Source organism: Brachyistius frenatus, unplaced genomic scaffold, assembly GCF_029030835.1.
Source record: "Brachyistius frenatus isolate BFR_SWC_R1_liver_20210118 unplaced genomic scaffold, ASM2903083v1 Contig_211, whole genome shotgun sequence".
Classification (NCBI taxonomy): domain Eukaryota; kingdom Metazoa; phylum Chordata; class Actinopteri; family Embiotocidae; genus Brachyistius; species Brachyistius frenatus.
Window position 1 is genome coordinate 264,254 of NW_027210810.1, and position 16,684 is coordinate 280,937.

The following is a 16,684-nucleotide window of genomic DNA, read 5'->3' on the forward strand; positions in this document are numbered from 1 at the left end:
TGAAAGACAAATCGCGCATTATCTGGTAAATTTCCGCCACTTGACACTCCTCCTGTATGAGCCCGATGATGGAGAAGGAGTGCGCATGCGTCACGCCGCAGGCCAATAATGATTATTAATTATAAAGATTAAAATAACAAAGTTCACGGACACATTCAAGCATCAATATAATTAAAGTGAAGCAGAACAATAAATAAAAAAAAAACACTCAGATAAAATCTAATGCCACAATTTCTGTTTCACTCCATCAGAAATCACCCCCCCCCAAAATAAAAATAAAAATAAATAAAAGGATATTAAATCAATGAAGATGCACTGATCAGGTCGTTGTTGTCTTCACCTCCAACTGGTTCACAGAGTTCTGCTGTCACAGATGATGTGAAGCTTTGTGCTTCTGTTTGGGTTTTCCAGAGGACACTTTGAGGTCTGAGCAGCTTGGTAATCTCCACTTTGACCTGACGGAGGCGGTGTCGTCTCACTGACTCTGCTTTTATTTGGATTCTTTTCCTGTTTCAAAATAAATAAATAAAAAACTTACAATTTTTGTTGTTGTTGTTGACTGTTTACATAAATTCACAGTTAAATAAATGTTTTCAGCAGAATGAAAACACAAGTCATCTCGAACAAACAAACATAACCTTAAAACATAATAGAGAGGAACCCAACAACTCAAGCATGAAAGAAAGCTGGAAGGAAAATAAATAAATAAATCTATCTTTTAACAGAACCGGATTCAGATGTGGGAGGCCATCTTCCTCGAGTGGAGCTCAGTGCATTATGGGATGTCCCACCGCAGCTCACCATTAACTGTATATGAAAGTGGACGAAGCTTTCTGGGTCTGAAGTATTCGGCCAACGAGGAAGTGCCTTCAACTGCAGTACCGCCGAGGGCAGCTAGGGGCTGGCTCCAAAAAACTCTCTGTCTCTAGACTCCCATTCAACTTCTCATGAATTGCTAAGTCAATCTTTATTTATTTTTTTATTTATTTTTTTAATCATTCGCCAAAATCTTCTTATTAGTTTTCTCGCAGTCCATCTTAAATTAGTCATTAATTACATATTAGGCCGCAAAAAGCGGTAATGTTTGGGTGGAGGGGGGGCGTGTCTGTTTTATTGACAGGCCTATAGGTGAGCGGGCAAAGTGTCCTCAGGTTTTCTCATATGATTAAGTCACATTTTTACTGGCTCCGACCCGGCCTGTCCAAATATGGTCATGTGGTCTCAAACTGTCGGTTGCCATTCGGAAGTAACACGCGTCCTTTGTTGATCCGATCATACGTGTAAGTAAGTGCCAGGCGTGAGCCGTCTCTGAGGAAGTTCATGACTTAAACTCCACAGAGCCTGACTATATGCTGAAAACAAACCTTGGGTTCTTGTTCTCGTCTATTTTTTTTTTTTTTTGAATAATACGCGGTTCTTGAAGGGCTTTTTTTTTAGTACGTTATCAGACTATAAATCCGGGTGAAATTCTTCCGACACCACCTCCTGGAGACTTTTTTTTTTTTTTAACTCGTACTAAAGAGCCTCTGATTCACTACTTTCTTATCGATCGCAGTGAGGAAAAGTTTAAAAATCCATTTTTTTTAAAATGAATGCGGTACCTGATTTTGACCAGCAGGGGGCGGTTCGGGGAGCGTGACGTCATCGCCGCTCTCTTCTCCCGTCAGAAGCCTGGAAGAAGAGGCGGAGCGGCGGCAGGAAGTGTGGCGGAGATTAGCCTGGTTAGCACCGCGGGCTAACGCCGTGTGATATGAGGTTTCCAAACTGAACCGTGAGTTTTATCCCCCTCTCCTTTCTCCGCGGACCGACTCCGAATCTGCTCGAGTGCTCGCCGAGGAGCAGACGCTTGCCGCCGCTAGCACGTAGCCCGGCGTCAGCTAACTTCCTGTCCGGCTGGGAGTTTGGGACGCAGTTAGCAGTTAGCGCAAGAGTTTAGCAGACTCTTTGTTATTTAATTACTGGGAGTTCAGGTCAAACCAGCGGATTAAAACTGTTCGGATGTTAAAACAAACAAAAAAAGAAGTGGAGATGCGGCTTCGCGTCCAGACCGAGAAGTCCACCTGCTAACCGGAGCTAACAGCTGTCAGTCACACCTGCAACGTGTCGGTCTGAGCTCCTTACAGACCAAAAGGATCAATAATCAGACACCGGCACGCGTCTACTGTTCTCCATCTGCTCCGACCGGTCAACAGGACGACAGAGAAACCAAACAAAAACTCCCGAGTGTTTCTTCTTCCACACCTGCACACAGTTGCAGCAGCAATTAGCAATTATTTAATCTGTTGATGAATCGGTTCGTTGGAAATCAGTGGAAGTGACGTCATCACACACTTTAAGAATAACTGAAAACAACCTCTCGATTATCAAAACTGACCCAACTAATCAATTCGTTGTTTGTCCTTTCACTCTGTCGGCTTGAAGTGTTTCCATGGAAACGTCGTTTCTTCAGGTGTGACCTGGAAGAACTGATCCTCTGATTACTGATCGATCACTTTGTCCGTAGTTTCTTTAGCTGCACGTGACAGCAGCGGTAGGTTTGAAGTTTCGCACGAGTACACCTGTTCACCCACAATGCTTTGCAGGTTGAACTGGGACCATTGATCTGTTCAGACTGATGGATCGATCCCTTCAGCTTGGTAGTGATCCAGGTTTCTCAACAGGTTTCTGGAGGATGTAGGTGCCATGGGAGAGGATTTGTTGTTATTGATTACCCCCCCTCCCCACCCTTGTGTGCAGGTGTGACCCCGTGCTGACCCCGCGTGGGCGTTGCCGTGGGCGATGGCTCTGATCGAAGGCGTCGGAGACGAGGTGACATTGCTTTTCGGCTCTCTGCTGCTGCTGATGGTGCTGCTGCTCGCCTGGATCTCCACCCGCACCTCCGAGCCACCAGAACACCTGTTCGCCGCCTCCACGGGCCCCACCCCCTCGCAGAGGACCGGCCCCACCCACCATAGCTCGCCCCCTTCCTCCACCTCCTTGTCCTCCCCCTGTCCATCGTCGTCAGTCTCTTCTTCAGCCTCCAGCCCTGTGAATGACAGCTCTGTGACGGACACCCCTCTCACCACCACCTCCACCGAGGAGGAGGGCGGGAGAGGGGAGGCTGGGGGAGAAGATGGGTTGAGGAACAGAGGAGGAGGAGGAGAAGAAGAAGAGACGTTGTCTCAGAGGAACATGGTAGTCAGATTAAAATTTCTGAACGACACAGAGAGAACAGCTCAGGTCAAACCAGGAGACACCATCGGATACATCAAACGGTAACAATACTACACTGTACTACACAGTATTTCACAATACTACACTGTACTATATAGCATAATACAGTTCTACATCAGATGTTTGGGATGTTTTCAGTTCAGTAGAGGAAACAAAAAAAAAAGGACAGGAAATAATGATTCTGTCTTTTATTTTGAAAAATGATAATTTGGTTAATTTGTGATGGATTGAAACTATTGATGAATTTAATGAAGTTTTTTTTTTCTTATTTTGATAATTGGTTGAGTATCAGAGTGGATCCTCAGAGACAAGTCAGCAGCAGAACAAATACAGTGAACCCTCGTTTATCGCGGGGGTTACGTTCCAAATAGAGACCGTGATAGGCGAAATCCGTGAAGTAGTAACCTTTATTTTTTTTACAATTATTATACAATGAAATACTCCATAATACATTGAAACCAAAGAACAAAACCTTTTTACAAGCCCAAGCATTTGTTTAACAAATAAAAGTACTGTATAAATGTTTTTTTTACAAATAACTACTGTACTGTAAAATAATCATTTTAATCATCAATACGAACTGAAGGCTTCAAATTGCTGAGATCGGCACCGGCCCACTGCGACCCGAGTCATTGGATTAGAACGGGAGAAAATGAAAAATGATTATGAAAACAAATACAAAGTACAGTCGGACAAATAGTGACTCGTGTATTTCACTGCTCTTCTGACTGAGCCGCTGCATCCTGACTCCGCTCTGCAGCGGTTCTTTCTTCTAAAGCCGGCGGTGCAGGTGTGGTTTTTCGAGAGAAGAACATAGTTATCGGTAGTTGTTGTCGCTCTTTTTTCTTCTGGGCAAAAAGATTCTTATAAACCGACATGCCACCATCGATTATTTTTAATTTGGCGAGCTGTTTTACGTACGTGTACATATTAAACCGCAACGTTATTGACAAACAGGTAGAGAAGAAGCGGAGAGACTGTTTAGCCAATCAGAATGCAGAACACAATGCACGATGCAAATCCGTGAAGCAGCGAGACCGTGAAAGGTGAACCGCGTTATAGCGAGGGTTCACTGTATTTAGAGCTGCTGTCTTCAGGTCCTCCTGATTGATGAATTGATTTTATATTATTAATGTTTGAACTGGGAGGTTTTGAATCAGCTGATGTGTTGCATGGATAAGACCTCTCACTCTTTTGGAGCGACAGAAACACTTTGGTTGTACAGCGGTGTAGAGAGTGACGCATCTTCACCTCATAAACAATCTTTGCTGGGCACAGCAGTCGGTGTTTTGCCTTTTGTCCACACAGACACACGTGCTGTGTTCAAATCGTCCACTTGTCCTCTCATCATGTGCTACAAAGAACAGTCAGACAGCTGTCTATCATTTCAGACACGATTTGGATGTTTCGCTGCGACATGATTATAAGCTGTGAAGAGGTCAGTTATTATCTGTCGCATAAACAATTCTGATGAGTAAACATTGTAATTGACAAACCTTTTATCGATGTTAAGATTTACAGCATGTATCTTTAATTACAACATACTTTGAATGTACTGCATTCCCCTCCTCTGCCGTAACCACGTTATAATAGACGAATCTTTAACCGTGAATTAACGTGACCACGCAAAGCAGTGAAGTGGACAATTTGACACGGACAAGTTTTCTGTCATGTAGTTATGGTCTGCTTTTAATAACCTTTATTGGACTGTTGGTGAGGAGGGGGTGGGGGAGTGCTCAGGGGTCATTTAGTGTGAGCTCCACCTGGTGGCCAATGTGACATTGTACAAGCGTGTACAAGCTTCAGAACAATCGCACAGTGAGTGCAGTTCATGCTACAGCCGATAAACCCCACCTCACTGGTTGGTGAAGCGGTGGTTTTTCTGCCGGATCTGACGTGTGCCGTGTCTCTGTCGATTTTTCAGGACCTACTTTGCGGGTCAGGAGCAGCAGGTTCGTCTGATCTATCAGGGCCAGCTGCTGCAGGACGACGCTCAGACTCTGGCCTCTCTGAACCTGGTCCACAACTGCGTCCTGCACTGCCACATCTCTCAGCACGCCGGGCGGGGGACGGCGGGAGGGCCGCGGCCTGCCGACCAGGTGCAGGTGGCCCTCAATGTGGGCAGCCTGATGGTCCCCCTGCTGGTCCTCATGCTGTCGGTGCTGTGGTACTGTCAGATCCAGTACCGGCAGTTCTTCACCGCCCCGGCCACCGCTTCGCTGGTCGGAGTCACCATCTTCCTCAGCCTGGTGGCCTTCGGAGTCTACCGGCGCTAGCGGCTCTCTGTTTGGCTGCTGCCGGAGGAAAACAGACACTTGTGATAGTTAATGTTTGTTTCTGTTGCCATGGAGACACTGAGTGTAAACAAGGACTTTAATTTGTATTATTTTTAGATCACATTTGTCTCTAGGTTGACATCATCATTGTGCCTCTGACATTTTGAGTTTTCAAGACCTGTCTGTCCGTCTGTCTGTCTGTCCGTCTCTGTGTGTCTGAATGGAGGAAGTCATTTGTGATTTTCAGCTTTTAAAGACAAAATCTATTAAATCATTTATTTATCTCGTGTTTTTTTTGAGTCTCTGAACAATCAGACTCAAGTCGTCTAACAGATGGTGAAGTTCAGGCCTCGTTTAGAAGGACAAACCTTTCATTCAGGTTGTAACTGTGTGATCTTCTCTGGGTTTCACTCAAACTGAAGGAACGTTTAGTTTCCTGAATATCCTCATATTCATCCCTGAAACTTAAAAACTTCTGGGACTTTAGGTGGGAACGTGTTTTAAAACGACTTTCAGAGCAGCCAGAAATGAATCAGATTCCCTCCGGAGTTCGTCTGTCTCATAAAATTAGCTGCATCCTGATGATCCTTCCTACAAACTACAGGCACAACTGCAGCTTTAAAAAAAAAAAAAAAAAAAAAAAATGGGAGACTATTTTGAAAGGTTTGATGGTGAAACTGATGATAAAGAACATTTTTAAATAAGTTGTAAATCATCATCAGCTGCTCCTTCAGCACTCTCAAATTTAAAACGTGTTTGAAGCCGACAGGAAACAGAAAAAAAACCGCAGGAGAGACGTGAGGGCAGCTGATCTCCAGAAACAGGAAGTCAAACCAAAACCCCAGGCGGCGACAGTCGCCATCTGAAGCTGCATCAGGAGCTTAAACTAGAATCCAGACTGACCTCAACTTTGCTCTTTTAATTTTAACAGAGAAAACACATCAGAGCTCATCAATAAACTCGTCAGGTCATAAAGCAGGAAGTGTGTTTCAGCCGGACGTCTTCAGGAGTCGTCTCCTTCTCCATCAACACTGGAACACACAAAGACACAGACACATCTGATCAGTACACGTAGTCCAGAATCACTGTGGGTTCACTTCACCAGGACACAACAGGCTGCGGTCACATGACGTTTACCTGATAGGACATCGATAAATATTAATGACAGCAGTGCAAGAGAGTGATTTATGATGCAATAGTAATTCCTGTGTTTTTATTGGCTGCTGACAAACAGAATGAGCTTCAAAATTGGAACACGTCGATACCCAACTCTACATGTTTATTGTTTCCTCTGATCTAAGTCACCTGTTTCAATGAAAAAAAAAAAAAAAAAACTGACCTCTGAGCAGCTGTTCGGGTTTCAGTGATGTCATGTGACAGCAGTTATGTCAGAGTGATGTCACTACCTGCAGCTGCGCAGCCATGTGTTCGGGAAGCTCGACTGCAGCAGCTTCCAGCAGCAGGATGGTCTCTGTCAGAGGGAAGCTGGAGGAAGACGAGGACTCTTCATCCTCAGCACCACGCTGAGTCACCTGCTGCAGACTGAACACATGATCATATCATCACACCTTTACACATATTCTGAACGCACAGTTTGTGCTAGATCATATGCAGACAGCTCAGTCAATCAGACCCACTATATATAATAAACATGTAAGATTTGTGTTTAAAATCAACTGATATTTGAATGGAGTCTGGTGTGGATTCGAATCGTCTGCTTGATTCATCGACACATAATCACAAGTGTTTGCCTACATGCAGGCTGATATTAAATTGACAGATATTTGAATGGAGTCTGGTCATTAAATGAAAAAGTCATAGAAATGGTTGGAAACCAGGATCGGATTCAGAACCGGGAAACTCAGTTTCATGTGATTTCTGTAGCAGTCAGCTCATAGGTGCACCTGCTGGCTGCTGGTCCACTTGGGGTACCTGGTTTAACTGTCACTGATTGAGTCCAATGGGTCTCAGGTCAATTTACCTGCCACTGACTGAGTTCAGCAGGTACTCTGTGTACATGTTTTTCCAGTCCTGGATGACAGACAGTAGGGAGTCTCTGAAGGGTCTCAGGTCGACCTGCAGCCAGCTGTGCAGGACGATGAACTCATCCAGGTGAGTCACCTCTGTTCTCAGAGTTTGGAACGAATCGATCTGAAACAGAAACAGCAGGAGGGTCACTGTGAGCTGGTGAGATGCTTCTGCTCTGCAGCCAACAGGTGAGGTAAAACCTGGATAAAAAACACGTGGAAAAGAACAAAAACAGCTGGATTCAAAGAGCTGTGGACAGGCGTCCCTCACCTCTCTCTGGAAGTCCTTCAGGGTGGGCGGGGTCTCATCGGCTTCCTCTTCGGGTCCCAGCTGTCTACTGTAGGACAGGAACTCCTGAAATGCCGCCAGCTTGTCGCTCAGCCACAGGTGAGAGTACCTGTCCAGCCCCACCCTCACGTGCTCCGCTTCCTTCTTAACCTGAAGCAGATGATGCATCACTTCCTGTTCCAACGCAGAGAGCTTGGGATTCTGCTGCAGAGACACCTGACAGACAGACAGGTCAGACACAGACAGGTAAACAGACCGGTGAGACAGAGACAGACAGGTAAGCCGACTGGTGAGAGACAGACAGGTAGACAGACAGGTTGTTCGTGCCTGGACTGGGCTCAGAGTGTAATGTCAGAGTCACCTGGTAGTCGCTGTCGCGACTCACAGAGATCCTAGGCAGCAGGCTGGCAGTGGCGAAAACATCACTGATGATGGTCTTCAGGAAGTCTGACAAGCCGCCGCTTACCGACGGTTCAAACACACTTCCTTTTTCCTGCAGCTGCAGACTGACCGCCAACAACGCAGCACCGTCACTCTACAGACACACACACACAGATCACTGATGATTTTGTTCTGACCTCCAACTACCTGCTACACCTGTCACAGGTGTTGTGATGACACTGTGACTGTGTTCCTATTGGTGTGAGGTCATAGGTCACCTGATCAAAGGTGAAGTGAAGCCTGAATTCATCGTTTGTTTGGGTCAGAAAAATTATGACATCAGTTTCATGTTGCACTGAACTCCTCCGGTCTGCCCGGACATGTTTCCAGCTGTTGTGTGCAGGTGTGCGTACCTGTGGGCTCGTGCTGTCAGACAGGAAGTGCAGCGCTCTGAGCAGCAGCTGGAACAGTCCGTCCTGGACTTTGTCATCCATGTGCTCCAGATATCCGTTCCAGGACGGAGAGGAAGCCTCAGCTCCGTATAGACTCATGTTGACCTGACAATAAGCAGCGGAGCCACATCAGAACCTGCCCCCCCCCCCCCAATCTCCCCCACCCCCATCCCCTGACAGGTGTCGTCTGTGTTACCTGTATTAACCTGAGCAGCTCCTGTCCCTCCTCTCTGAGCTGTTTGCAGGTCTGTTCGGCAGCTCCGCCCTTCAACAGTGAGTCACCTGAACGCTCCAAGAGGTGAAGCCCCGCCCATCCCTGCATGGACAGCAACACACACCTGAGTACAGACGACATCTTGACAATCCAGACTGATGACGGAGCAGCGTGTGTCACTCACCTGTATGATGCATGTCATAGCGTCCGTGTTGGCTCTGGCCTCTCTTACAGTGGAGTGGAAGTTTAACACTGATTGTTTCTGCTGCTGCACCTGCTTCTGCACATCTGGACACACACACACACACACACACACATATATATATATATATTTCATGTAACGTGTCATGTGACGAGTCATGTGACGTGTCATGTGATGAGTCACCAGAGCCCCAGGTGAACTTCTGCAGCTTCAACAAGTTCTGGTTCAGGTCCTGCAGCTGGCCCTCAATCAGAGGATGATCCACCTGCAGGGCGTCATTCACCACCTGAAGGACACCACAGTCTGTCACATGACATTTGCCCTCACCGGGACCTGGAAGTTTGTGTGTCTCTGTGTGTGTGTGTGTATGTGTGTGTGTGTGTGTGTGTGTGTGTGTGCGCACACACCTGGTTGTAGCAGGATACCATGTGAGTCAGGCTTTGGTAGCTCTGTGTGATGTCATCTCTGCAGGTAAAGAGTTTGGTAGTGTGGGGGCGGAGCTCCACGTCTCTCTCCCTGCTCACATACCTGAGCTCCGTCTGCAGTGCCTCCACCTGGACACAATGAGGATGCTGAGCAGAGGTCCAGGGCTGCGGTTGCCTCTCCTCACCGAGGTCTACTTTAGTGAGCAAGTGAGACTTTTACTAACAGTAAAATAAAAAATATCTGACAGCGGTGATCAACATTCAACACTTGAATCAATAATTCAACTGTAGCTGATAAACTGACAGCTCATCTGTCTGAGGTGAAGAGAAGTAACTACACATTAATCCTAATTGATCCTACCTCCATCTGTATTTATAATAAAGTTACTGCTGCTGCTCCTCGTGTGTAAATGTGTTCAGCTCTCTCTCTATGTGGATCCTGCTGCTGTATGAAGCTGCAGGTGTTTAATAAACTCAGAGGAAAGACACCAACAAGCAGCTTGAAGCAACAAACCAAACTTCAGCTCCTGTTACCGTTCTGGCAAAACATTTTATAATGGCTATAATGGTGGCTGTGCCCTGCTCTGACTCACCTTCTGACTGCAGCTGACCTCCAGCACCCCCTGCTCGCTGCGTCCGATTACAGGATGTTTCAGGATGAATTCGCAGTCCGATTCTAGCTGAGTGCTCCAGTCAGACCTCTGAGTGTCTCTGAAGACCTGAAGGGTGTCCATGATCTGCTCGAACCTCTGCAGGACCAGTTGGGAGTCACCTGAGTCCAGGTCCCTGAACACAACAAAGAGGCTGAGTGAGTGAGTGTGAGTGTGAGTGTGAGTGTGTGTGTAGGTCTTACAGGTGCTGGACCGCCCGGAAGCTCTTCAGAGCGTCTTCAGCTCTCAGGCGGAGCTGCTGAGTCCATTGGAGTCGACCTACAGCCGGCGGAGTGAACCTGGTGAGGGTTCCGACCTTCTCTTTCTCACTGGAGAACAGCAGATCGATCTGATCCAGATCCATCAGGACCATCTGCACCAGCTGGGTCAGGTGAGGATGCAGCTGACCCCGGATAAGAGGATGGTCCAGGATGAACCCAAACATCTTCACCAGCTGAAACACAGATCGAATCAGGTCGGATCAGACCAGATGAGACGGGGTCGGACCGGATCAGATCAGACGGGATGAACTGGATCAGAACAGATCAGGTTGAATCAGAACAGATCAGACCTGGATCAGATTGAGTCAAACTGGATGAGATCAGATTAGACCAGATGAAACTGGATCTGAGTGGATCAGACCAGATCAGATCCCTCAGCTGCTGGACAGACTGGTACCTTTGCTGCAGAGCGGTGCTCGTTGCAGTCTTCCAGGGCTCTGCTGAGCACCGACACCAGCCGTACCTTCAGGTCCGACACCTGAATCTGGAATTGATCCCGGTGCAGCTCGAAGGTCTGAGGGGAAGACGAGTCACAACACAGCTCACCGACAGGAAGTACCTCACATGTCAACTGACCGTCAACTGCTGGTCTCACCTGGTCCTCGGGGTCTGTGGGGTCACAGTTGCAGTCAGACAGGAGCCTCACATGAACCAGGAAGTCCTGATACACTTCCTGAACCACATCAGTCCATATCCTGCCGCTGACACCAGACAGCACCATCTGATCCAGCTGGTACAACTGCAGGCTGATACTGAACACTTCCTGCAGGAGGATGTGGGACAGGAGGAGGGAGAAGTTCAGGTTAGAACCAGGTTCAGGTCAGAACCAGGCTACCATTTGAACAGGGTTCAGGTGAGGGTGTACCTGGATGTTGTGCAGGCGTTTCAGGAACTTGTCCAGGTGGAAGAAGACCAGGTTTGAGGGGAAGTCCCAGCTGTATGTGAGTGTGTCCTGCAGCGGAGACAAACAGGTGAGTCGAAACACCTGGATGACATCACTGTCACCTCAGCACTCACCTGTAAGGCTGTGATCAGGTGAAGAGACGTGTGGCACACAGTGAACAGCTGAACAGAGCCATGATCACTACAATTATCAATATGTGACTTCAGAGAGTTTTTACAGGAAGATTGGACGTGTAAACACAAACACAAACAGCCCTTTCAAAATAAAAGACCCACTTGTGTCTGAGTTTAGAGCGATGTAAGTGGGATGTTTGGTTGACAGCGGCCTCAGAACTACAGTTCCCATGAGCCTCTGCAGATCATAACTGTACCTGATTGTAGGTCTGAATCCTGGTCTGAACGTAGGCCTCTTTTAGGGTTTGCAGGGTCTGGATCACCAGGCACACATTCTTCAGGACCAGTCTATGGTCTAATACTAAACCAATCATCACTTCCTGTCCTCTCAGGAATTCCCTGCTCTGCAGCAGCAGAAGAAGAAAAGGGAAGATTTCAGGGACGAAAGTAGCAATTAGTTTGATTATTGATTAATCTGCCAGCGACGTATACTTTAAGATCTACAGATATCCGAAAGGACTGGTGTGTGAGTGTGAGTGTGTGTGTGGTCTGTGTGTGTGTGTGTGTGTGTGTGTGTGTGTGTGTGTGTGTGTGTGTGTGTGTGTGTGTGTGTGTGTGTGTGTGTGTGTGTGTGTGTACCAGCTGTATGAAGCTGTTGCAGATCTCCTGCAGCAGGACCACAATCCTGCAGGGTTGACGGTAGAACTCAGACTTGATCCACAGCTGACGGACTTCCTCCGTCACAGACACCATGTGGTCCTTCAGCTGCCAATCACAGACAGAGTTTAGTGCACAGTCTGATGATGTCACAACATGTAGTGGAGCTGGTACTGACTGAATGATGAAAAAGAGCTTTTTGTTTTATCTCCTGCAGCTGTCAAGAGTTACTGAGCGTCACAGATACAACGTGGTGAAGGAGCGACAGCCTCGGCAGGAAGTCCTGTCAGTGTCATACTGTCTGCCGATTGGTCCAGAAATCAATTCAAAGATGACCTGAAACAAGACTATCGGCTTGGAGACAGATTATAGGTACTTGGTGGTACTGCAGCTGCATGACCTCCTCCAGTTTCTCCTGGACAGGAACCAGATGGACTGTCACATCCTCTGCCTCCTGCAGACCTGAGAAGACCGAGGACGGACATGTTAGATGCTGCGGTTGTTTTTCACTTGACAGACGTATGAATAGGTTTTTGCGTACCGTCCTGCACGTCTTTGTAAATGTCTCTCAGAGTGGACCAGTAGACGCTGTCTGCTGTCTGGAGGATGGACGCTACCTGCTGAGCTCTGGGGCTCGTCAGCTGAACACACAACGACAAACAGCATCGATCAACAACAAATAAATAGCGCTAAAAAAAACAATAAAAAAAAAAAAAAAAAAACACTTTTTGGTGGTATTGATCTTAAACTGTAGAGACGGTGAACGAGAACATAAAGAAATGAACAGAGTGTCATTACAGCGATGAGGACATCATCAGCTGCTGTTAAAGTGACGTCATCACCTGCTGTTGGATGGAGTGCAGGTTCTTCAGTCGGTTCTTCCAGAAGTCAAACTCCTCTAACGGAAGCGGCTTCAGTCCGTCCAGAACCGGTCTGGACCAGTCCTGCTGCAAGAACTCAGACACAAGCTCCGCCCACTCTACGATCGTCCCGTTGCAGGCGTGGAGGAGCTTTATGTCTGACTTCCTGTTTAAGGAGAGAAGAAGAAGCTTTATGTTGGACTTCCTGTTCGGGTTAGTATGTCCTCTGCCACTGCCTAGGTTGATGCTAATGCTAACATTAATTACGTCCTGTACACAACCTGAACACTGAGAAACACACACGCGGTGGTGGATTAATCTGTTGTTAACCTTAACAGTTCATGGAAAACATGTTTCATTCCTCCTGAAAAGTGATGAAAATGAAAGCAGTTGTCTCATGTACACCTGCATGTCTTTTGTATTTCATATAAAGTGTAAAAAAAAACATATATTATATTATATTTCTTGGAACCCCTAGAAAGAAATTACAAATAAATGCCCTACTGATCTCCATTGTCCACAGCAAGACTTTTGTCACGGAGACCGCCACTTTGGTTAACATCCATGGGATGATGACCGGCGTCATCGTAGCCACCTCGGCGGCAGAGAGCGTCAGGATGAGCCAGGAAGGTGTGTCCGTCCACCTGAGCCTTCATCAGCAGCGCTTCGTTCTTCAGTTTCTGCAGGAACCTCAGAGCCTCGTCGGTGACGCCCACTTCCCAGCTGCAGCTGCTCTGTCGGTTGCTAAGTAACGTGCAGGTCACCTGGTGGGATGACAGGACACACCTTCAGCTGTCAGCTGAATCCTGAACGCCCTGCAGGCGGCGCTCTATGACAGTAATAATCAAGCCTGCTTTCAAATTTACAAGCTCCTGGTTGTGACAGGGAAGTCGTGCAAACAGCAGACTTGATGAGATGAGGCCGTTGGGAACATTTTCCTTGGACGTATTGTTGAATTACAAAGAAAAACTCAATGTGACTAAAATGACAATATATTAACTCCCCATCCAGTCAAAAACTGAACTTCAATGCCCTCCGAAAATCATTAACAAACACGTCAAAACTCATAAATCCAGGATTAACATTGTGAATATCACAGTGTTGTAACGTTACCTTAAGTTAACGTTGGCACTATGGGAAAGCCGAACTACAGGCTACAAGAACAAAATTCCTAAAAATTTCCCAACCCCTCCTAAATTTAAGGAATTACATTTTAAAAGTTTAAATGAAATTTATCCCTCACATTAATTCATTAAAACAAGATTTAAATGTGAGGACTGTCATTTATGCAGCATTATTATATCCCTGCATGATTGGTTAAAATCCAGACCCATAAATATAGATTTCTTCTCCTTTGAATGTTTATGACTCAGTTTGAAGGACGAACAAATTAAATTTCTTGCGTACAAAATAATAATCATAACCAAATATGATATAAATGTCTCCAGTGTGTAATGAACTCTCACGCCGAAGCAAATCTGTAAATTAAGTAAACCCAATGCCACAAAGTTAGTTGCACTTTTGTCTGAATATGATGTAATTTAATCCCTTGTTTTACTCCTCAGCTGTTTTTTAATTATTATTTTTTTTTACTTTGGTATATTTTGACATCCATTAATGAAATATATATATTTGATTGCATTTTAGGAGGTGTGACCCTAAAACAGCTGATACTCGACTGGCATGTAAAGAAGCCAGACTGTCATTGTTCTGTACTTTTTTTTGTTTTGTTTTGTTTTGTTTGTTTTTTGTATGTTCTAAATAAAGTTTAAAAAGAAAAGTTAGCTTTTAGCTGACACGTTAGGATAGCCGTCGCTGAAAGTTAGCATTAGCTGAAGTCGGCTACTTTAGCTTCGAGCTAAAGGCATTAGCCTTAGCCGAAATTAGCCTTAGCTGCAAGCCAGCTAGCATTGTCCTTAGCTGAAGGTTAGCATTAGCTGAAGTTGGCTACTTTAGCTTCGAGCTAGCATTAGCAGAAATTAGCCTTAGCTGCCAGCCAGTTAGCATTGCCATTAGCTGAAGTCGGCTACTTTAGCTTTGAGCTAGCATTAGCAGAAATTAGCCTTAGCTGCCAGCCAGCTAGCATTGCCATTAGCTGAAGTCGGCTACTTTAGCTTTGAGCTAGCATTAGCATTAGCCGAAATGAGCCTTAGCTGCCAGCCAGTTAGCATTGCCATTAGCTGAAGTCGGCTACTTTAGCTTCGAGCTAGCATTAGCAGAAATTAGCCTTAGCTGCCAGCCAGCTAGCATTGCCATTAGCTGAAGTCGGCTACTTTAGCTTGGAGCTAGCATTAGCATTAGCCGAAATTAGCCTTAGCTGCCAGCCAGCTAGCATTGTCCTCCGCTGAAGTTAGCGTTAGCTCCCCGTTAGCATTAGCCTCCGTTGAAGTGAACCTCAGCTACCAGTTAGCGAGCCCGCCTCGTTGGCGGTCAGTTAGCATCAGCCGCAGCTCACCTCCTCGGTGAGGTCAACGATGAAGCTCAGCGCGTCGCCGCCTTGAACTTCTTGGATGGTCAAAATGTTCCTGGCGTTTTCTTTGGTGACGCCCTCGCGGAGCGTTCTGGAAACGCAGATGACTTTCGAGTGGACTTCTCTCGGGAAGTCGAGGCTGACGCAGAGTCCGGAGTCCGGCCGCTGGCAGAGGAACAGGTGGTTGACGTCCTGACTGCTGCAGAAGCTGCTGAAGGTCACCGCGGTCTCGTCCTGCAACACGAACTCCCGCCATTTGTCCGGGTCCAGCCTGAAGCTCCTCACCGTGAAGCTCCGGATGGGATCCAGCCGCGCGTCTTCCGCACCCTCCGACTCTCGGCTCATTTTTTTGTTTGTTTCCGTTCACAAACACAGTTCAGAACAACTCTGATGGAAAAGTGGACCCAAAAAAAACAACAAAAACAAACAAACAACGTTTAACCTTCATAAAATCGCGACCTTTGACTTTTTGACAATTTTCTTTTTTTAACGGCTCGTGGTGCGTTCAGGGCCATCTTCTTCAGGTCGTAAACACGAAAGTTTTTTATAACAGATAAACGTTATTTTACTAAACGGTATCGTGACATATATTTCATAGATTTCACACGTTTCCTTCTGCCTTTAATAACTTAATTAACTTACTTTAGTGGTAAAATCTCTCTGTGTGGTCCGTGTTTCCAGAATCACTTCAAACATAAAACATAAATTCCATAAAATGCTATCTTTTTTATGATGACAGAAACAAATTGTGGATTAAATACATGGATGAATTTATTAATTAGTATCTTCTAAAACTATAAGGCCTGAACAAGATATTTAGAAACCCGCGGGACACAAATGTAGAGCAGGTCCAATTAAACTACCACAAGAAAGCAGGACTTGCTATTCCACCTGCAGACCCTGAAGGAGGCACGGCGGTCAGTTTGTCTGTCATTGTAATGTAGGAATTTGTCCTTCATTTAATTCTTGTCAGTATTTTCTCTCACCAATAGAAACGTTTCTCTGTAAATTTACCACATTTTAGATGTGATGTTTCACAATAAAAGATTAAAAGACAACAAAATTATCAGTAGCGTCTAATTAATGCTACATGCAATAGAGTTGAATATACGTTGCCTATAAAAAATTTTTTTTAAATACTACTCATTTGCTAATAAATACAGATTAAAGTGGAGAACGGACTGTAGATGAAAAGGACAGATGTTAAAGCCTGGAACTTCCCCACAGTCAGTCAGAACTGAAGAAGCTTTTCACATGACAAACTCGAGAC

The 16,684-nt window shown here is 45.9% G+C and overlaps 2 protein-coding genes across 2 annotated transcripts; one reads left to right on the plus strand and one right to left on the minus strand.

Annotated features, from left to right (window-relative positions):
• The first annotated feature begins 1,706 nt into the window (after positions 1-1,706).
• On the plus strand, positions 1,707-5,778 carry tmub1 (transmembrane and ubiquitin-like domain containing 1). The gene is made up of 3 exons (XM_069719329.1): positions 1,707-1,771; positions 2,737-3,254; positions 5,138-5,778. The coding sequence occupies exons 2-3, from the start codon at positions 2,779-2,781 to the stop codon at positions 5,487-5,489; spliced, it is 828 nt and encodes a 275-aa protein (XP_069575430.1). The 5' UTR covers positions 1,707-1,771; positions 2,737-2,778; the 3' UTR covers positions 5,490-5,778.
• Positions 5,779-6,006: 228 nt separating this feature from the next.
• On the minus strand, positions 6,007-15,911 carry LOC138633171 (dynein axonemal heavy chain 17-like). Its single transcript, XM_069719259.1, has 22 exons — positions 15,400-15,911; positions 13,449-13,708; positions 12,927-13,110; positions 12,626-12,725; positions 12,461-12,546; positions 12,067-12,192; positions 11,685-11,831; positions 11,276-11,362; positions 11,006-11,173; positions 10,808-10,924; positions 10,333-10,583; positions 10,073-10,265; positions 9,462-9,608; positions 9,238-9,340; positions 9,037-9,140; positions 8,835-8,954; positions 8,600-8,743; positions 8,167-8,340; positions 7,788-8,021; positions 7,471-7,640; positions 6,896-7,031; positions 6,007-6,520 (listed from the first exon to the last, which is right to left on the minus strand). The coding sequence occupies exons 1-22, from the start codon at positions 15,757-15,759 to the stop codon at positions 6,515-6,517; spliced, it is 3,417 nt and encodes a 1,138-aa protein (XP_069575360.1). The 5' UTR covers positions 15,760-15,911; the 3' UTR covers positions 6,007-6,514.
• Between the last annotated feature and the right edge of the window lie 773 nt (positions 15,912-16,684).

Bases quoted from the DNA above. Each gene is read 5' to 3' on its own strand.
- tmub1 (XM_069719329.1), top strand. From the start codon at position 2,779: ATGGCTCTGATCGAAGGCGTCGGAGACGAGGTGACATTGCTTTTCGGC. The intron at 3,255-5,137 runs GTAACAATACTA...TCGATTTTTCAG, and splicing joins ACCATCGGATACATCAAACG to GACCTACTTTGCGGGTCAGG.
- LOC138633171 (XM_069719259.1), bottom strand. From the start codon at position 15,759: ATGAGCCGAGAGTCGGAGGGTGCGGAAGACGCGCGGCTGGATCCCATC. The intron at 13,111-13,448 runs GTAGGGCATTTA...CTCCTTAAACAG, and splicing joins GCTGTGGACAATGGAGATCA to GAAGTCAGACATAAAGCTCC. The intron at 10,925-11,005 runs GTGAGACCAGCA...TCTTCCCCTCAG, and splicing joins CCACAGACCCCGAGGACCAG to ACCTTCGAGCTGCACCGGGA.